This window comes from Podarcis raffonei, chromosome 8, assembly GCF_027172205.1.
Source record: "Podarcis raffonei isolate rPodRaf1 chromosome 8, rPodRaf1.pri, whole genome shotgun sequence".
NCBI lineage: Eukaryota > Metazoa > Chordata > Lepidosauria > Squamata > Lacertidae > Podarcis > Podarcis raffonei.
In genome coordinates this window covers 22,525,968-22,547,470 of record NC_070609.1, presented here as the reverse complement: position 1 = coordinate 22,547,470, position 21,503 = coordinate 22,525,968, and the positions used below count along the sequence as shown (strand labels likewise).

General features: G+C 46.3%; 1 protein-coding gene across 1 annotated transcript in view; it reads right to left on the bottom strand.

Annotated features, from left to right (window-relative positions):
- Window positions 1-822: 822 nt before the first annotated feature.
- SDC3 (syndecan 3) overlaps window positions 823-21,503 on the bottom strand; it is a 113,652-nt gene continuing 92,971 nt past the window's right edge. The window contains exons 2-5 of the mRNA XM_053398506.1: window positions 14,050-14,176; window positions 12,808-13,400; window positions 4,685-4,952; window positions 823-2,330 (exon numbers count right to left, since the gene is read on the bottom strand). Coding sequence (XP_053254481.1) covers window positions 2,164-2,330; window positions 4,685-4,952; window positions 12,808-13,400; window positions 14,050-14,176 — 1,155 coding nt within the window. The 3' untranslated portion in view covers window positions 823-2,163. The remainder of the gene's footprint in view (window positions 2,331-4,684; window positions 4,953-12,807; window positions 13,401-14,049; window positions 14,177-21,503) is intronic.

Genomic DNA, 21,503 nt, shown 5'->3' with positions numbered 1-21,503 from the left:
TTGTCTATGATGGCAGCCAGCAGCTTTCAGGGGTTTCAGATGGGAGTCCTCCTCATCCCTACTCAGAAATGCCAGGGGTTGAACCTGGGACTTTCTTTCTGCATGCAAGTAAGGTGCTCTACCACAAAGCCATGGCCCTTCCCCAATAGTTAGAATCCTCAAAGGTTAGAATCCCCTACACACATCTCAGTTGCGTATCCTGATTGCACTAAATGTGTAAAAATCAGAGGTATATCCAATACTCATGGGAACATTGTGGGCAGGACCTGCATGCATGCCCCATTCTAATCCCAAATCCTATACATATGGACTCAGAAGTAGGTCCCATTGGCTTAAAGGGGGCATATTCCCAGGGAAGTGTTGATATGATCACAGCCTAAGTTAAATGTATTTTGCTGCTATAAGTCAGCTGTCTTAAACAACAGCTCCCATCATCCCCACCCAGCCAATGGGAATTGTTGTCCAAAACACCTGGAGGGCACCAGGTTAGCAAAGGCTGCCATATGTTCATTCTGCTACTTCCTTTACTGGTTTTGCCAGCCTGCTTTTTGAAAAGTTAAACAAGAGTTCCCAGCTTTCTTTTGTATATCCAATGTGCCAAGCTCAGTAGCAACTTTGTGGCTCAACTCTGAATCTTCCTCTGTTTACTTATATATCTCTGAACTGTGACCATCTGGCTGCTGCTCCAGCCAAGGTGTGTATACAGCATTCAGTCAATGCAATTTGGGCATTTGCCAATATATATTGGCACCTTGCAACACCCTTATCACCCATTGGTGGTTTTCAATTGCATTTTCCCTGCCCATATTGGTTTTTTTATTATTTATTTTTTAGTACCCTTAGCTTTCTGATATGTAAGAGTGAACATTCGTCTTTACTTGCCTTCATTTTTATTGCATACAGTTCAATCGCCAATTTATCCATTTGGTCCCTCTGTGGCATTTGGGCCATAGGTCATCTGCCAATCTGTGGGTTGGCACTATTCCCTCGCCTACGTTGCCAGTGAAAATGTGACATCTGCTTTAACAGGGAAGGTTTGGGTGAAATGTTACACTCCCCAGTTTGATGCTGACCTACAAATTCCTGCTTTGGAGATGCAGGTTTCACCCCAACAGTTGAGCACTGGTGTTTATTAACTTTTTACCACTTCCATTTATTTACAGAGTTATATGGAACCAAAGATCTGCTGCAGCAGATCATGGACTCATGTTGTCCTTCTCCCTTCCCCCATATTCCCCCATACCCTTATAAAGAAGGAAAGGACCCACACCACTGGTTGAGAAGTGTGACACATTATCTATTTCCTACAGACTTCAGAAAAAAGCTTGCCTTTTCCACACGTATCCCTGTTTTCCCACAAATAATGTCTTAGAAAAGTGTTTCTTGGTCATCTGCCTGAGCTTGCAATACCATGCAAGTTGAGTCTTCAAGGTCACAGTGAAAGCCAGCTGAATGAATCTGGGCATAAGGTTTAACCGGAAACCTCTGCAAGCCTAGAATGGTCCTTCTGTAGGGAGATAGTTTCAAAGTGGTGGTTGTGAGTGGGAATGGGAGGAAGGGAGGTGCTCTCAGCAAGGAAACAATGCACAGCTGGGAAAAGGTGCTCTCTGTGGACCATGTGAGATCTCCAATGAAGCAATTAAAATGTCCATCGCAACTGACCGATTGCAGGAGGGAGCTGTGAGCAGCCCGGATGATCAGATGTTGTGTCTCCTTGCACTTGTAGTTGAGCGGAGTCAGTGAGTCAAAAAAGATCTCGCCTTGAAGAGTGCTGCAAAGTGCCAGAAACCAAAAGGGACCACCTCATTCGAAACAAAAGAAGTCAAGGCTCTAGACCTGAGGGAGGTGTGAATCGAGACCGTTCCTGGCAGAGGTGCTAACTCAAGCGTTCATCCAGCCAGGAGTTCACTGTTTGCTCCACACTCTGATGCTTTCTGATTCAACCTTCCCCTTTCCTTTTTAAAAGCAAATAACATACATGATACTTTTTTTAAAAAAACCGTCGGTTTCTTCTAGGCTTCTTTGTTAAAATTCACAGACTTGATTAGAAAGAGAGAGAAAAGAGGCTGGGTGAATAATAAGACAGATTTTTTTTGTTTTTTGTTTCTGTTTCTTAAAAAAAGGACGGCATCGGGACAGAAAAAGAGGTGGCGAGGCACTGATTTATGCATAGAATTCCTCCTGCTTGTCGGGTTTTTGGTACGTGACACTCGCCTGCTTTGGCTCCTCCAAGGTATAGCTCCCCTCGTCCTTCTTTTTCATCCGGTAGATTAGCAGCATCACCAGGAAGGCAGCAAAGAGAGCTCCAACGACCCCGCCCACAATCACGGCTGTAAAGAAGACAGCAAAAGATGCAGAGTCAGTAATATCTCAGAAGGATGTGCCCCTCCTCCTCCAGGACAGGGGTGGAGCAGCTCAGGTCAGGAAGCTCAGACTCTCCTGAGGCCATGCCCCTCCTCCCCCAGGGCCACACTCCTCACCAGCCTTGTTTTGTACGCTCCTTGGGCCCTTTTGTCGGGTTGAAATGAAATGCGTCCTTGAACGTGGACCATTACTCTCTCGCTTGCCTGGATAGCAGGATGGAGATGGGTGTGGGTGGGTGTAGAAACTACAAAGGTAACATTTACAGTCCTTTTTCAAAACTGGAATTGGCTGGGATTGAATGGGGAACCTTCTGTGTGAATATTCACACACCGAGCAGTATGGTCCCTCACTATCTAAGGCAGCACCATTTCGGGGGGGGAAGTGGGAGTCCTATTCCAGAATGCTCCCCTGGTATACCTTGATTCTTGGTGAATTTGAGACCACCTACTGCATGCTATTTTCTATTTACATGGAGAGTGTTTTGTTTTGTTTTAAAAAAAGTGGACAGGGGAGGAGCATTTAAAGTGGCAGTACACACACATATACTGCAATCAGTAGTGGTACAATCCATTCTAGCATGTCAAAGCCCTCTCTACTGTATTTGTAAGTTATATTCAGATGTGGGAAATATTGCTTTACTTTTGCTGATCCTAATTGCTGACACTTCCAGTGTTCCTTTTCCCTGCAGTACCTGTTATGGAACGGTGGTTTTTTTATCGATATACCAGCATGTCACACTAAATTTCATTTGCCACTCACCCTTCTTTGCCACATATGCGTGTTTCTGTTCCCCCGTGAAAACAACAGAGAAGTCCTATAGACCAGTATACCACCCCAAATTCTGTACCTTTACTCCTGTGATTTTTTTGGATGAATGGTTTGTTTGCCCCCCACCCCACCCCCCGGAAGTTATTAACTTGGAAATGAGTGCTAAAGTTTTGTTATATTTCACCATATTTCCAGAAGTGGTTTTTATGTCTCTGGAAAGCTCAACTACAATGCAAAAATTAACAGTTCAGGAAATGTCAGGGAAACAAAATAAACTGTCCTATGAATGCAGTCATAGACTAGATTGTAAAGAAACCTATGGAGGGGAAGATACCTATTAGCTGCTATTAGCTGTGGCTGTTAAATGGAACCTTCAAGTCCAGTGGCAGCATGACAACCCCTTCATTCCAATTGCACACACACACACAAAATGCAATTGGAAGCAGTGCAGGGGGTTGCAAACAGTGAGGAAGGGCTATTGCCTTTATGCCCTGCTTTTGGGCTTCTGAGAAGAATCTGATTGGCTGCTGCAGGGAACAGAATGCTAGACTGGAAAGGCCATATGAACTCACCCAGCAAGGCTCTTCTTAACATTCTTCATTTTGTCATCCAAAAGACCGAATTGAAAAAAGCCAAATAATGAATTGGTAATCAAGCAAGCAATTGGGGACACGTGGTGGGCATATGGTCAGACATATGGTCTGAAGGAACATGGGGCCACCAACTTGCTGAAGCTAAACAGGTCTGGGTCTGCTCAGTACTTATTTGACTGACCACCAGGAAACCACATCTACATTGTCTTGGGTTCCACCATGGCATAAAGGTGGAATCAAAAGGTAAAGGGACCCCTGGCCATTAGGTCCAGTCATGACCGACTCTGGGGTTGCGGCGCTCATCTCGCTTTATTGGCCGAGGGAGCCGGCGTACAGCTTCCGGGTCATGTGGCCAGCATGACTAAGCTGCTTCTGGCGAACCAGAGCAGCACACGGAAACGCCATTTACCTTCCCGCCAGAGTGGTACCTATTTATCTACTTGCACTTTGACGTGCTTTCAAACTGCTAGGTTGGCAGGAGCAGGGACCAAGCAACGGGAGCTCACCCCGTCACGGGGATTCGAACCGCTGACCTTATGATTGGCAAGTCCTAGGTTCTGTTGTTTAACCCACAGCGCCACCTGTGTCCCATAGGTGGGATAGAAAGCATCAAAAGACAACTAACCGGCTTTAAAAAACCAAAAACCTCTGCTCAAAGAATATATATATATGTATATGTGTGTGTGTGTGTGTATATATATATATATATATATATATATATATATATATATATATGCATACCAAGGCAGAATCAGTAAAATGTAATTATAAAGCCATTTTAAACAGGTATGGGAAACCTTTGGTCCTCCAGATTTTGCTGGACTATAACACCCATCATCCTTGCCCATTGACCATGCTTGTTGGGGACGATGGGAGCTGTAGTTCAGTAACATCTGGAGGGCCAAAAGTTTCCCAGGCCTGATTTACAACACCCATTTTACCTCAGAATAAGTACCTACCTATGAGTACCTCTTTCCTTTCCAGGATGTTTTTCTGGGGGAGCTGCGCAGCCGAGTTCCCGGATTCTATTGTATTGTCTACAAGCCCCGGCTCAGCATTCTTCCTCAGCACCGGCCCGGCTGCTGGGGTAACCAGGGCAACCACTTCATTGCTGAGCTCCGTCTGAGCTGCCACCTCCTCCTCCTCACGGATTTCAAAGTCCCCGCTGACAGGAACTTCCAGTTCGTTATTCATTGACGTGGAAGGGGTCGCATCCAGAGGCTCTCCCTGCGAGAGAGAACAGAGAGGACTGAGAGAGGAAAGAAGGGATGCTCCGTTGCCTTCATGGAGCAAGAAGACGCATCTATGGCAGGAATGGGGAGACAAAGGTCCTCCAGATGCTGCTGGACTCCATCTCCCATGAGTTATCTCTCGCTTGGACTACTGCAATGAGCTCTATGTGGGGCTGCCTTTCAAGGTGACCTGGAAACTACAACTAATCCAGAATGCGGCAGCTAGACTGGTGACTGGGCATGGCCGCCTAGACCACATAACACCAGTCTTGAAAAACCTACATTGGCTCCCAGTACGTTTCCGAGGCACAATTCAAAGTGTTGGTGTTGACCTTTAAAGCCCTAAATGGCCTCGGCCCTGTGTACCTGAAGGAGCGTCTCCAACCCCATCTTTCTGCCCAGACACTGAGGTCCAGCGCTGAGGGCCTTCTGGCAGGTCCCTCACTGCGAGAAGCCAAGTTACAGGGAACCAGGCAGAGGGCCTTCTCAGTAGTGGCACCCGCCCTGTGGAATGCCCTCCCACCAGATGTCAAAGAAATAAACAACTATCTGACTTTTAGAAGACATCTGAAGGCAGCCCTGTTTAGGGAAGCTTTTAATGTTTAATAGATTATTGTATTTTAATATATTGTTGGAAGCCCCCCAGAGTGTCTGGGGAAACCCAGCCAGATGTTTGCCTATACCTGGCTTATGATAATATGTTTCTGCTTGGCTACAATCTGTACTTGGTTGCCTTATTAATAAATCTGAAATTTGTTTGCTTATTGATTATTTAGAAGCATTTCCAAACCACTGAATATTTCGTTTAATGATGTCTAAGCAGTGTACACTACATACAATAGAAGCACAATATCCGTTAAAAGAACCTAAGAGCATAAAAGCCATGGTATAAAAACATACAAAAGCAAATAAAATGAGATAGGAAGGATCCGTGCACATAGAACAGGTTGCAATCTGGTGGGTCAGGGAAAGTCTGGGTCAAAAGAGGTCTTCATAAGAAGAAGAGAAGAAGAAGAGTTTGGATTTGATATCCCGCTTTATCACTACCCAAAGGAGTCTCAAAGTGGATAACATTCTCCTTTCCCTTCCTCCCCCACAACAAACACTCTGTGAGGTGAGTGGGGCTGAGAGACTTCAAAGAAGTGTGACTAGCCCAAGGTCACCCAGCAGCTGCATGTGGAGGAGCGGAGAAGCAAACCCGGTTCACCAGATTACGAGTCCACCGCTCTTAACCACTACACCACACTGGCTGAGGCAGAAGTAATAGGGAAAGGAGCATAGATCTGTGGGGAAGAATCTGTTTGAATGCAGAGGGTCTCAGGCTCAGGCCCTAGCATCTCTAGCTTGGGCTAGGAAAGACACTGTCAGAAATCCTGGACAGCCACAATGGTATGACTCAGAAGAAGCAGGCTTCCTGTTTGGCATTCCTCTTACATGAAACCGCAAAATCTAGGGCAGGATCTAGCAGAGGCCAATTCAATAGGCATCTTTATGTAGGAACAACCCCAAAAACGACAGAGAATGAATTAGAAAACTTTTTTGAAATAGTAACTTCACCTTCAAGCCTCATCATTCAGTGGTTCTTTAACATAAGAAGATTCTACCACCCACACTGCTTTTTCTGAGTCAGACTCTGCACTTTTATGAGAAAACTGGTTGGAATCCTCTCTCAAAGCCGCTCTCATGCTCTTCTGATTTATTATTATCCTGGGCAAATAAGAAGAGGCAAAGTTGAGGGATCTTCACAGGGAGCATTTTTTGAATGGTGTGGAACTGCCTGTTACAGACATTGGCCGGCAGGGGGAGGCAGAGACTAATGGCTTCTGGACACACCCACCCCTGAAATAAAGCTTTGCATGTCAGGAATCCAGGGCATCTGATGAGAGAGAGAGAGAGAGAGAGAGAGAGAGAGAGAGAGAGAGAAGTTGTCCTGTGAACATAATGACCCAAGAAAAGTTAACCCTGAAGGAATCAGCTATCTCAGGTACAGGAGACAGGCTATTTCAAAGCAAGAGTAGCATTTTAACAAATAGATTTTTGGAAACATAGGAAGGAAGGAAGGAAGGAAGGAAGGAAGGAAGGAAGATGCTTCTGTGCAGAGGAACCACCTCGAGCCAAAGACTGGGGGCTCAGTGGTGGGTGCAATGTCACACACATGGCATGCAGTGCACAGCTGCGACATTGCATGCACGACACGCATTGCGCACCTGTGATGTCACACAAGCAATGCGCTTTTCACTGGGAGGAGGCGTGTCGTCGTGAGGAGGCCTTGCCCAATGCCACACAGCTTCAATGGCCATAGTTCTTCTCATGCGCGCTCAGAAAGAACCTGCATTTGATGCTGCGCTCGGCTCAGCAGTTTGGCCTCTTCCACCCCCTCAATATTTGGGGGGTGGGGTGGAGCCCCCTGATAAAGAATATAGAGGGGGCTGAAGATGCCTCTGCCCCCTAGAGTAGGCACGCCTGCCTCCATGTAAGATTGGGGTAGGAAGCCCTCCAGATGTTGCTGGACTACAAATCCCATCATCTGTGGCCAACAGCCATGCTAACTGGGGCTGATGGGAAATGGAGTCCAACAACAATTAATAATAATATTATGAATGTATGCATGGGAAATGGCACTAAGGGTTAAGATAAGGCTCGTGTGAGTCATGTGCCACATCTGCTGTGGATCCACTCCTTTTTTGGAAAGGCAGGCCAGCCACGATTCTTCCCCGCAGTCTGCTCATCCCTTCTGAAAATCATGGAGGTGATACTGCCTCCATTTGCCAGGAACAATGTTTCAAGTTTATTATTGGCTGTTTTTTTAATAAAAATAATAATAATAAAGTTTAGTAAAGAAAGCACTAGGAGAGCTTTCTACAGCTGTCCCCAAAGAATCTATGGTGGTGGGTGGATGTGGGTGGGTTGGTGGGTGTGAAAATCCACACCCTTTTGTGTCAAGTACATGTGTGTAAGCTAGGGTGTTGTAGTGTAGAGGGTGGGGAACAACTGACCCTCCAAATGTTGTTGGACAACAACTCCCACGATCCTGGACCATTTGTCTTTCTGGTTGGGGCTGATGGGACTTGGAAGTCCAGCAACATCCCCACCATGGATGTAGCGGCAAGAGGGCTAGACCAGGAGTGGAGAGAGCCAGGCTGAAATCCCCACTGAGCCATAAAGCAGGCTGAATGGCCCTGGACCACATAGCCTACCTCACAGGGCTGCTGTGAGGACAAAACTGCAGCGCCATATGACCCTCTGTGAGCTTCTCGGGAGCAAAGTCTGGACAAAATGATAATCAGCGAAATAACAAAACCACACCCAGCACTTTCAATCCGGCTCCTGGGATTCTTTGTGCTTTGCCACAATACATCCCAGCCACGACCAACCAAAATAGCCTCTTTCTTCATATTTAACAAGAGCAAAGAAATGCCGTCATCCCTATTTTGCAGATTGGGAGCCCAGACAAAGAGAAGGATTAGATTTCTCTGCGGCACCTGTTGTGTCTCTAACTGCCAGATTGTTAGAAAGAGGATAATGTGCTACGCACCGGGAGGGCTTTAAAACCCAGAAGATCCACCCAAAAACCAGCACAGCAAAGAAAGCTGCCATGCGCTGAGTCAGACCACTGGTCCATCTACCTCAGCATTGTCTACACTGACTGGCAGCAGCTCTCCAGAGCTTCAGATATTATATGAATCATAGAGCTGGAAGAGACCCCCAGGGTCATCTAGTCCAACCCCCTGCAATGCAGGAATCTCAGTAGATGAAGAGCAGGTGCTCTACTCCTGAGTCACAGCCCTCTAGCCATAGATCAGGGTTATTTCTCATCTCCTGCCCTCCTCTAAATGTTACAGTCACAATGCTGGAATCACAGCTGCAGCCCAGCAGCCAACTGGTGGCATGACTTTGGGGAAGAAGTCCAGCCTGACTGAAAAGAAGTAGACTAAGAAGGAGGACTCCAAACACAGCAGAGCTGGCTTACCACAAACAAGTCAAGTAATACACATTACTATTGAGGTAAAGGTAAAGGTGAAGGATGCCTGGATGGTTAAGTCCAGGCAAAGGCGACTATGGGGTTGCGGCGCTCATCTCGCTTTCAGGCCAAGGGAGCTGGTGTTAGTCCACAGACAGATTTCTGGGTCATGTGGTCAGCATGACTAAACCGCTTCTGGCGCAACGGGACACTGTGACGGAAACCAGAGCGCACGGAAAAGCCGTTTACCTTCCCCCCCCACAGCGGTACCTTTTTATCTACTTTCACTGGCGTGCTTTCAAACTGCTAGGTTGGCAGGAGCTGGGACAGAGCAACGGGAGCTCAACCCATTGTGGGGATTTGAACTGCTGACCTTCTGATCAACAAGCCCAAGAGGCTCAGTGCTTTAGACCACAGTGCCACCCGCATCCCTTACATATTAGAAGCAGGACACACACCAGCATGGTGCCTGTGAGTGCAGATGTGGCCAAAGCAACCTTCCCTGATGTCTACAAGGTTCATTTTCCCTGGTGAAATAAGGCTTAAGATAGGCATTCTATTGCCACTCACAGAATAGGGAGCAGCGCTTGCTTGGTTGCAGTGGGTGTGTGGCACCTATAAGTTTTTCCAACTTGCAGATCTGCCCATGGGTCAAAAACGGTTTGGCAAACCCGGATCTGTTATTAGTATTAACTGAACTTCACTACCAGGCCGCAGAGCAGGTTACAAATCTAAACTCGTGGACATCCAAAGAAATGAATGACGGAAGATTCAGGACAAGCAAAAGAAAGTCCTTTGTAGGTCAGCTATAGAATTCACTCCCACAAGAGGCGGCAATGGCCACTTTAAAAGAGTATTAGTGGAAATCATGGAGGATAAGGCTACTAGTTGTGATGTCTATATTCTGCTCCATAGTTGGAGGCAGTGGCCATCTGAATACCACTTGCTGGGAATTGCAGGTGAGGCAAGTGGTGTTGAACTCAGTTCCTGCTTGCTGGCTTCCCATAGGCATCTTGTTAGCCACTGTGAGAACAGGAAGCTGGATTAGATGGGCCACAGACCTGATCTGGCAAGCTCTTGTTTTCTTCTCCTGCCCTTTGCTTCAGAGAGGAAAATGTATTGGGCTGGCCCTCTTTCTGTTCCTAAAGGTAAAGGTAAAGGGACCCCTGACCATTAGGTCCAGTCATGGCCGGCTCTGGGGTTGCGGTGCTCATCTCGCTTTACTGGGTGAGGGAGCCAGCGTTTGTCCGCAGACAGTTTTTCCGGGTCATGTGGCTAGCAAACCAAATCTGGCAAACCAAATCTGGCGAACCAAAGCAGCGCACGGAAATGCCATTTACCTTCCTGCCAGAGCGGTCCCTATTTATCTACTTGCACTTTGCCGTGCTTTCGAACTGCTAGGTTGGCAGGAGCTGGGACCAAGCAACGGGATCTCAACCCGTCGCGGGGATTCGAACCGCCAACCTTCTCATCGGCAAGTCCTAGGCTCAGTGGTTTAACCCACAGCACCACCCGCGTCCCCGTTTCTGTTCCTAGGAATCACTTATTGGATTCTCTGATCTGTGCACTTCCATCTAGGCATAGGATAGGCCTTTTCAATTGTGCCACTCCATAATTTTCAAATTTCCTCACCAGACATCCTTATCTAGCACCTACTTCAAGATTCCAGGTGACAAAGGTTTTATTCTTTTCAAGCTTCAGCAGCTTTTAACTGGGATCTGTTGTTTTGGGGTTGGCTGGTTGGTTGGTTTCTAATGCTGGAACTATTTGATGGTGACAGCAGATCTCACACTATATGTCTGCATTTTTAAAAAAATCAAATTAACCTAATCACTTACTCTGCCATTCTCCCACTGCTATTTCTATCTCCACGGTCGAGCCTCAAACTTGGCCCTCAAGAGTGTAGAGGGCACAGAGAAGGTGTTAAGAAACCAAATCAACTGGAATAAAAAGGTGCTGTGCTCTCAGTGGAAGGTAGGGAAAACAGCATCATCCACAACCCTTCAGAAAAGAACCTTGGGTTGTATCCAATGCTAGACCCACTGAAATGAATGAGCATGACTAAGGATGTGTTCAAACAGGAGGAATGTTACATTAGTTTTCCCGATTATAACGCTAGGGCTTCTGGCTGTTTTCTAATGTTCTTTACAGAATGCAGGACCTGTTGAGCTATGGAAGTGTGCCTTTTTGACTGGCATGCGGGCATGACACACTCAGTTTCATTCACACCAGTGGGCGTGGTGTGACACAACAATGAACATCATTGGGCATTGCTACTCCCCCATCCCTTCTGCACATGTGCGCTTCTGTTCCCCCACGAAAAGGGCAGGAAAGAATCGCAAACATTATGCCGCCCCCAAATCCGTCAATTTACTCCCACAATTTACATCAACCAGGGTTAAAGTCTGATGTGCAACAAAAGCTGATATTTGAAATTAACAATGCCGGCTTGTTCTTAAAACAAAGAAGTGTACTTCTCCCCCTTTCAAGAACCATTATTTATACTTCTCTGCAAATTTAGTCAACTGGTTTACAATTCAGGTGGCAGCCCTAATACACGTGTGCAGTGTTTGCTGAACCCCTCCCACCATGCCATTTTCCTGGTTAATATTACAACCCCAAGCTCTTCCGGATTAAAATTTTAAAAGGCAGTGCCAGTCTTCCCTCCCCAACAAGGCTAGGATCATTTTTAGGGAAGAGATTTTGTCAGGAAAATGACATGCAGAGGGAAAAGTCACTTACCAGGACTGCTGCCCTGAACCCATTTGCCCCCACCATCCTGCAACTTCCTTTAACTTTATTCAAACATTTAAATAAACATAAGATGAGAAGAACCAATTACAGACTGTCTGCACCTTGTGCTGTTTAGCCCTGCTCCCTGTCCTGAATGCCTTTTTCCACCTGGCCTGGGAGGGTGAGGCCCTGACTGACTCCAGCTAAACACCAAGGCTGCTGAACAGACTCTTGGGATGGAGTATTGCTTAAGGGCTTTGGGGAGGGGGAATGGTTGCCGTTATTTATATTAAATTTTTGTATATTTTTAGATCTTCTTATGATTTAATGTGGAAATTTTTACTCTGCTTGTGCACTTTGACAAAGTTTCAGGGGGGGGAATTAAACGCCCCCATCTATTGCCTCCTTGCAACTTGCCCTTTTGAACCTGAGGGATGATCAAACGGCAAGTTTCTGATCTAAGGAACTCCTTATGCGGATGCTGACTGCAGCAATAACTTCTATGGCCCATAAATCAAAGGGCTTAAGCCTCTCATTTTGGCATGAGAATATGTGGACTATGGCTACTGTCAAGAAAATAACTCACAAATTACGTATTTCTAAGCATAAGGAAGACCCAAAACCTTTCTGTGTTGTTTGGTGTGTGATAAATTCAGAAAACTCTCTCCCCCCACCAAATTGTGCAGTTTGACTTCCATGATGCGTTCTACTGCTTTTATTTTTCTGCATTATTCGTTCTCTATTTTCTATTTCTGTGGGAAAATACCTCTGTGCTGCTCCTATGTTTTGTAACTTTGGTGTTATGTGTGTGTGTGTGTGTGTGTGTGTGTGTGTGTGTTTGTTGCTTTGTTTGCATTTTGTATTTTATGTTCATAGAATCATAGAATGGTAGAGTTGGAAGGGATCCCAAGGGTCATCTAATCCAAAGGAATATCAACTACAGCATCCATGATAGAGGGCTATCCAACCTCTGATTAAAAACCTCCAAGGAAGGAGAGTCCACCACTTTCTGTTCCACTGTCAAACAACTCTTACCATCAGAAAGTTCTTCCTGATGTTCAGTCAGAATCCCTTTCTTCTAATTTGAAGCTTGCTCCCTCTTCCATGGGACATCCCTTTACTTAAGTTAATAAATCACAAGAACAACAAGCCATACCTGGACTGGTTCTGTAGTTGCTGTAGAACTTGAGGGTTGGGGCAGTGTGGTAGTCCTCTCACTGCGGTCTGGCTCCCGAGAAGTACTTGGCTTTGGCACAGCCCTGCTCTTCGTCACGCCGGTGGTCACCAGCGGAGCTGTGTTCAGTTCCGTCCTGGCAACTTCGGTGGCCGTGGTTGGCGTTTCAAGTGTGATCGACTGCGTCGTGGCTACAATGGTGATAAAGGGGGGCAGGACTCTCAGGACAGTCGTTGGCTTGGACATGGGCATCGTAGCAGAGGTGGTGGTGGCAGCAGTTGTGGTGGTGGTGGTAGCAATAGTACTAGCGGTAGCAGAGGCATCAAGGGCTGCGGTGCTAGCAGTGGTACCAAGCGCTTTCCGGATGGTGACCGCCGGTGCTTCGGTCACCCTGGGGATGTAGAGGCTGCTCGTTACTGGATCAGAGGTGGCTTCCTCCGCAGGGAATGGTGCAAAGGGGGTGGCTACTGGCTGCACAGAGGTGGCGGGCAACACGGGGGAAGTTGTAGGTAGGGTGAGGGGTGCATCTGTGTTGAGCCGCACAATGGTCTTGATCCCAGAATCCTGCTCAAAATCTGTAAGGGAAGCAAAGGTTAGGATCTGACTGTTCAGAGTCACTGTAGGGACACAGGAAGCTGCTGTCTACAAAATCCGCCATCTAGATGAGTGTTTCCTACACTGACTAAATCTCCAGGGATTCCTACACTGACTGAATCTCCAGGGATCCAGGCTGGATTCTGTTTCAGCCCTACCTGGAGGTGCCAAGGATTGAACCTGGGGCCTTCTGGATGCAAAGCATGTGTCTTACCACTGAGCTAATGGTCCTCCCCATTAATAATTTTATCCACACTGTGCTTGAGGCTTCCCGCCACTGTTTTATTTGCAGGTTACCTTAATAGGGTTTTTGGCCTTTAAAAGTAAGCCTATAAGCATTTTAAATGAATGAACCAGACATTCAGTAGGATGAGGAGAATAAATGCATTCAATGTTCTTTACCATGTTTGCTTCTGGAAGGCTAACCAGCTGTCTGCTTCTGAATTCCAAAAAAATTACATTCAACCTCTGGGCTTTTTTCTCCCCACCACCACCACCAAAACCCCCCGACAAATTTTCCATAATAACTCTGCCACCAATATAAATGGAGGAGGAAGAGTGATGTCTTCTATCCAGCCACACTCAGCAGGGCGACGTCCCTCCTTTTAAGGGTCTTAAATATGTACTCACATCCTGAGCCAGAGCCTGAGTAGAGTTCCTCGATTTCATCAATTTCTTCATCCTCAAAGGAGTCATCATCTCCAGAGCCTTCCAGGTCAATGGGCCGCTCATAATTTTCATTCCGCCAGTGCTGGGCCTGGGATCAAACATCAAGAAAAACAGACTTAATACTTTCCAGTGCAGCAACGTGTGCAGAGAAGAAGAGTCAGCATGGGCAGTAATTTTGGAGGCAGTAATTTTGGAGCCCAGGGGCGTAGGCAAGCTGTCTTATATTGAGCTAGACCATTGGTCCATCTAGTTAAGCACTGTCTACACAGACTGGCAGTGGCTCTCCATGGTTTCAGGCTGGGGCTCACTCCCAGACCTACCTGGAGATGCCAATGAATGACTCTGGGGAGCTTCTGTGTGCAAAGCAGAAGCTCCACCACTTAGCAAGAGAGGAAACATACATGGGAACTGCCATCATGCCTTACCAAAAGGGTGGAAACATGTTGTCCTCAGATGCTGTAGGACTCCTGACTTCCATCAGCCCCCTGCCAGCATGATTAATGGTTAAGGATGGTGGGAACTAGAGGGCTCTAATCTCTATAGAGCCACAGATCCCATCCCCCTGGTCTTGACAGTCAGTTGGTGGCTTACAAATTCCATGTTAGCAGCATACGAAACTCCCATTGTTCTAGGAGCATTTTGCAACAAGGAATGTCATTAGCACGAGCAGTTTTTGAGCTCTGGGCACAATGCTGTGCCTAAGATTTCAGATTAAAATGGCAGAGTGGAAGGAAAGAAGGGCCTTTTTCTGCCTCCCCACTTCCAACCACTCTCTGAAGATTGGAGAAAAGACCTTCTTAAGAATATTAGCGGGGCGGGCGGTTGAAGGACTAGACCATGTGAAAAATGAACATGAGATTTTAGCTGAAGTTCATTCATTTCCAGCTTTGTATTCTTGTTATTTAAAAAGTGTGCCTAGACATTCCGTTGTTGCTCCCATTATCTAGGTTTAAGGTGCCATTTAGCTCCTAGGGTTCATATCTCAGTTTCTAACACGGCATTTTAGTATATTACAAAACAGGAGGCAGGTAAAACCACAGAGTTTGTAGAAAGAAGAAAAATGTCACAACGGAAAAACAGTACCGAAGAACGCTGTTGTTGTTAACAATTACATTTATTACTTGCCCTTCATCAGCAGAGTCCAGGTCAGTTACAACAATTAACAATTAAAAATGGTTTAAACAGAAATAAGGTAGGCCCTGAAAACACACGTCTCAAGCATCAATAGAAGTGAGCCTTCAGAACATAAGGAGAACCCTGCTGGATCTAGCCAATGGCCCATCTAGTCCAGAATCTTGTTCTCACAATGGCCAACCAGATGCTTGTGGGAAACCAGGAAGCAGGACCCGAGCACAAGAACACTCTCCCCTCCTGTGGTTTCCAGCAACTGGTATTCAGAAGCATCGCTGCCTCCATCTTAAGTCCTACAGTGCGTCCAAGGGCCCAAACAAAGCACTCTGGCTTTCTGCTCCCCTTCCTCTCCCTGGATCGAGCTTATAGCATGGCCACCAATCTTTCAGCAAAAACCACTGCTTGGGTTTTACCGTACAACAGGGGATAATGCCCTTTTAAACACTGTGCTGTGAAATTCAGCCATGTGGCTTCCAGCTGTAGCTTTGCTGAGATTGCAGAAGAAGCAGAAGCCTGGGCAGTCCAGCTGTCACCCATTTAGCACATGGAGCTGTGAGGAAGTGGGAAGGAGTCCATGTTTAAGCAGCGAGGTTCCCCTCCCGGGTCCTGTCAGCGCTATTGTCAAATCAGCAGTCAGCCACCTGGATGGTGGCAACAAGATCCCAACTTCCTCCTCAGAGGAGAGCATGCTCAGCTTATGCCGAGGAAGCAGAAAGTTGGGGGGAGAGAAACCAGCAGAGAGAAGAAATCACGGTGGTGGCTTGTAGACATGCCTTGAAAATGAGTTCTCCTTTTTTTAATTCCAGAAGGATTTTTATAATTGATTTCTGCTGTTTTGAATTGCAGCTGGTTGAACGGTGCTGAGTTTTACAGCTGGGATTTTTTGAACTGTATTTGCAACAAAGTGGTGGCTTTGCACTATAATAATAGTAATAATAATAATAATAGTAATAATAATAATAATAATAATAATAATAATAATAATAATAATTTATTATTTGTACCCCGTCCATCTGGCTGGGTTTCCCCAGCCACTCTGGGCGGCTTCCACAAAGACCAAAAATACACTAATATGTCATACATTAAAAACTTCCCTGAACAGGGCTGCCTTAAGATGTCTTCTGAATGTCAGGTAGTTGTTTATCTCTTTGAAATCTGATGGGAGGGCATTCCACAGGGCAAGCGCCACTACCGAGAAGGCCCTCTGCCTGGTTCCCTGTAGCTTTGCTTCTTGCAATGAAGGAACCGCCAGAAGGCCCTCGGCGCTGGACCTCAGCGTCCGGGCAGAATGATGGGGGTGGAGACGCTCCTTCAGGTATACTAGTGCAGAGGAGGTAAAACCTCAGGCGAGGGGGCCAAATGAAACCCTCTGGATCTCTCTATCTGCCCCTCGGGACACTTGCCAGGTCACACAGCCTCTCCTGAGGCCATACACCTCGCCAGCCATTATCCGCATGGCCCTCGAGTGCTTCTGCTTGGCTTGAATGGTTCCTTCAGAAAAGGGCAACCAAAATGATCAAGGGGATAGAGGGACTCCCCTGTGAGGTAAGGTTGCAGCGTCTGGGACACTTTAGCTTAGTTAAAAGGTGAGTGAGAGATGACACGGTAGACGTGTATAAAATCACGCGTGGCATACAGAAAGTGGGGAGAGAAATGCTTTTCTCCCTCTCTTAACACTATAACTCTTGGCCATGCAATGAAGCTGAATGTTGAAAGATTCAGGACAGATGAAAGGAAATAGTTCTTCACTCTGTGCAGTTAAATGATGAACATTTACTCCCACTAGAGGCAGATACAACTATTTATCAGGCTGGAAATCTTATTTTGCATGAATTAAGGCCCTTGAACATTTTTCAGTGGTAGCCCCACATACGATGCGTACCAATAGTTCAGCCTAGAAGCGACAAAGGCGAGAGTGACAGCTGACAATTCTGCTTTCTCGAGGATGTCAAACACAAAATCAAGTCACATTACAGTGGTACCTTGGTTTTTAGAACAATGGCTATCATAACTGCACATAAGAAAAAAAAATATTTTTATTTTCATCATCTACAATATTCATTTTACAGTACAGTACATTGATTATTGCTTTCATTTTATGGATCAATGGCCTCGTTAGTAAAATTCATGTTAATTTGATGTTTTAGGGGTTGTTTTTAAAAGTCTGGAACGGATTAATCCATTTTGCATTACTCTCTATGGGAAAGCATGCCTTGGTTTTAGAACACTTTGGTTTTGGAACAGACTTTCAGAACGGATTAAGTTTGGGAACCAAGGAACCACTGTACTGTGTCCACATAGGTAGTTAAGAAAAGAGAGAGAGATTGAAGGGGGGGAGTGTGCAAACAGAAGAGCATCTTTCCAAAGAGATCATGTTCCTATGCAGAAGAAACAGTAAATCAGCAGTATGCTTAGAACACCTTTCCTTCACCTGGTGCTCTCCCAAGTGTTTTAGACCCCAACACCCATCAGCCCTAGCCTGCATCACCAATAGTCAGGGGTGATGGGAGCTGTAGTCCAGCAAATAAATCGAGGGGGGGGTCATGTTGAGAGTAGGCTGATCTTCTACCACCTAACCACAGTGTGCACTTTTTTCATTAATATTTCACCTTTCTAAAAAATAAAATAAAACAATAGCAATTTAATTAGTACAAAGGCATCCATTTTCGGTTTATCATCATAGCCAGCAAAGACAGGAATTGCTAGATTTGGGATATTTCAGTTGACCTTACATAAACCCTAACAGCATTGTGGGGTGTAGCTTTTTCGCCATTGTAAACAAAGAGAGGAAATGAACCGCTTGAATGTCAACAGACCAGCCCATTGCACTCCCTTCAAAACATTCTAACCTAGCCACCCACCAGGAAAGCCAGTGGGATTGGCAGAGACTACAGTTGTGCTAAAATATTCATGGTCTAGAAGCAAGTGAACTGGAAGATGTGCTGTTTGCATGCTCACAGAGAAGGAAATAAATGATCTGTGGGAGGAGGACAGTAGTTTTCAGAGGAGATCTGGAGTCCGTGGAACACACAGCTTCTCCTCTTATCTAGGGTGCATGCAGATGTCATTTAGTGACACATGGGAAAGCTTTTCTTCCATGATGAATAGTAGGCATGGGGAGAGGGATTTGGATTGGAACATAGAATTATAGAATTATAGAATTGTAGAGTTGGAAGGAACCCCGAGGGTCATCCAGTCCAACCTCTTGCAATGCAGAAATATCAGCTAAATCAAGGGTCAGCAACCTTTTTCAGCCGTGGGCTGGTCCACCGTCCCTCAGACCATGTGGTGGGCCGGACTATTTTTTTTTTTGGGGGGGGGGGAATGAACAAATTCCTATGCCCCACAAATAACCCAGAGATGCATTTTAAATAAAAGCACACATTCTACTCATGTAAAAACACGCTGATTCCCGGACCGTCTGTGGGCCGGATTTAGAATGCGATTGGGCCACATCCGGCCCCTGGGCCTTAGTTTGCCTACACCTGAGCTAAAGCATCAGGGACAGAGGGCCATCCAACCTCTGCTTCATAAATGCCAAGGAAGAAAAGTCCACCACCTCCTGAGGGAGTCCATTCCACTGTTGAACAGCTCTTACTGTCAGGAAGTTTTTCTGGTGTTTAGTCACAATCTCCTTTCTTATAGCTTGAATCCATTTGTTCGAGTCCTACCATCCAGAACAGGAGAAATCAAGCTTGCTCCATCTTCAACATGACATCCATTTAGATATTTGAAGACGGCTGTCATATCTGCTCTCAGTCTCCTCTTTTCCAAGCTAAACATAACCAGCTCCTTCAACCGTTCCTCATAAGACTTGGTTTCCAGACCCCTGACCATCTTGGTTGCCCTCTTCTGCACACATTCCAGCTTGTCAACATCCTTCTTAAACTGTGGAGCCCAGAGCAGGACACAACACTCGGGATGTGGTCTGTCCAAGGCAGAATACAGCGGTGCTACTACTTCTCTTGATTGGGACCCTAAGCTTCTGTTGATACAGCATAAAATAGCAATGGCCTTCTTTTGCTGCCACATCACGCTGTTGAGTCATGTTAAGCTTGTGATCCACTAAGACCCCTAGATTCTTTTCACACTCTACTACTTCTGTTGAAGCACCCTTGTGCCTTCCCCTTGTGCCACTAAATGACATCTCCATGTACGCCATGTACCCATGAATTAAAGCCACCCTACACCCTTTGACACCCCCAGTTTGACTTGCATCCCCCTGTGCTGACTGTGAAAGCAAACTCAACTGTGCAGGTACAGGTGGCAAATGTGGCAAATGTCACATCTTGCCTGGCCTTAGGCTTGCTCTCTGCTTGGATGCAGATATGCAGGCAATTCTCCCCCTGCTCCATTCAGAGCTGTTTGAGAGTCTAAACTTTGACTCCTGTCCCTGTACTCTTCTGCAAGCTTGAAGTCCAGTCTGGCCCACAGACTCCATTTGGAACAAGATAGAGAAATCCTTTTAGTCTCAAAAATACATTTCTGGGTGGAAGGTATCTTAACATTTCTCCAGCCATCTCCCATTCCTCACCATAAACATTCAGAACATAAGAGCCCTGGTAGATCACATCCAAAGTCCATCTAGCCCAGCATTCTGTTCTTGCTGTGGCCAACACAGGAGCCAACTCCTAGGGGCTGTGGGGGCTTGAGCCCCCCAATAAAATATTTGAGGGAGCCTGGCCCCCACAAAGTTGATGGGCATTCCTATTCAAATAGTGTGTGTGCACTGCATCATGTGGTCGATTTATGCGGGGCGGGGCTTACCTGGGCCCCACAATCTTTTAGTCAAGTTGGCACCCCCGGTGGCCAACCAGATGCCTCTGGGAAGCTTGCGGAAGCAAGACCTGAGGGCAAAAGTGCCCTCCTCACTTGCAGTTCCTAGCATGTGCGGCAGAACCTAGCCATCATGGCTAGTAGTCATTAATAGCTTTCTCCTCTGTGAATGAGTCTGATCCTATTTTAAATCTGACCAGGTTAGTGGCCATCACTACATATTGTTAGGTGAATAACATAGCGCGGGTGGAGCTGTGGATTAAACCACAGTGCCTAGGGCTTGCTGATCAGAAGGTTGGCGGTTCGAATCCCCATGACAGGGTGAGCTCCCATTGCTCGGTCCCAGCTCCTGCCAACCTAGCAGTTCGAAAGCACAAAAGTGCAAGTAGATAAATAGGTACCGCTCCAATGGGAAGGTAAACAGCATTTCTATGCGCTGCTCTGGTTCGCCAGAAGCGGCTTAGTCATGCTAGCCACATGACCCGGCTGTACGCCGGCTCCCTCGGCCAATAAAGCGAGATGAGCGCCGCAACCCCAGAGTCGGCCACGACTGGACGTAATGGTCAGGGGTCCCTTTACCTTTAACCATGTGCTGTGTGAACATGGGAAGCTGCCCTATACTAAGGCAGATCATCAGTCCGTCTAGTTGAGTACTGTCTACACTGACTTGGCAGGATTCAGGTATGATTCTCTCCCAGCCCTACCTGGACATGCTGGGGAATGAACCTGGGACTTTCTGTGTGCAAGCAGATGCTCCACTGCTGAACCACAGTCCTTCCTTGGACTTCTGTCTCTGCTGTAATTTCCCTCCTCGCATGAATACCCCACCCCAAAAATCTATCTGTGTATTTGTAAGAAGAAAATGGTGTGATGCCAGTCTATCCCTCGCAAACTAGGAGGGAGGTGGAGCTAATCACTGCAAGGATAAGTGTGCGGATGTAGCAAAGCACTGAAAATCCAGAGAGGGAGGATATCAATAAGGCCAGGTTTTAAAATACAGATAGATGGACTAAGGAATCCCACCGGGATACCATCCTAATAGTCACTTACATGACAACAGTAACCATAGAAACCAATTCCTCCATCCTAATGGCTGTGCTCTGATCTCCTTTTCAGACTTCAGAGAAAGACAAGGGAGAATGAACATCATTTTGAAGTCAAGAGATATTCTTGAACACTTTGATGTCTAGCTCCGCTTCTACGTACCAATAGGATGACCTTGGCTATCCCTGCTTAGCTCCTCTAGGAAAGTCAGTTCAAGCTGAGTTGGTTTGATGGAAAGCAAACCCATAAATGCTTCACGGGAGGATTGTGCTTTTTTAACTGCAATGGCAGAGTCAAATCAACATTAAGAGGGGGAGAAACCTCTAAGTCAGTTAGCCTATATAGCCTAACAATTAGTTTTTGACAGCAATCACATTCAGGCACTTTGAGACATTTTAACAGCACAAAGCACTCACAGAGTAGCCTTCGTTTGCAATTCATTCTCGGTTTCTGGCTGACTAAGA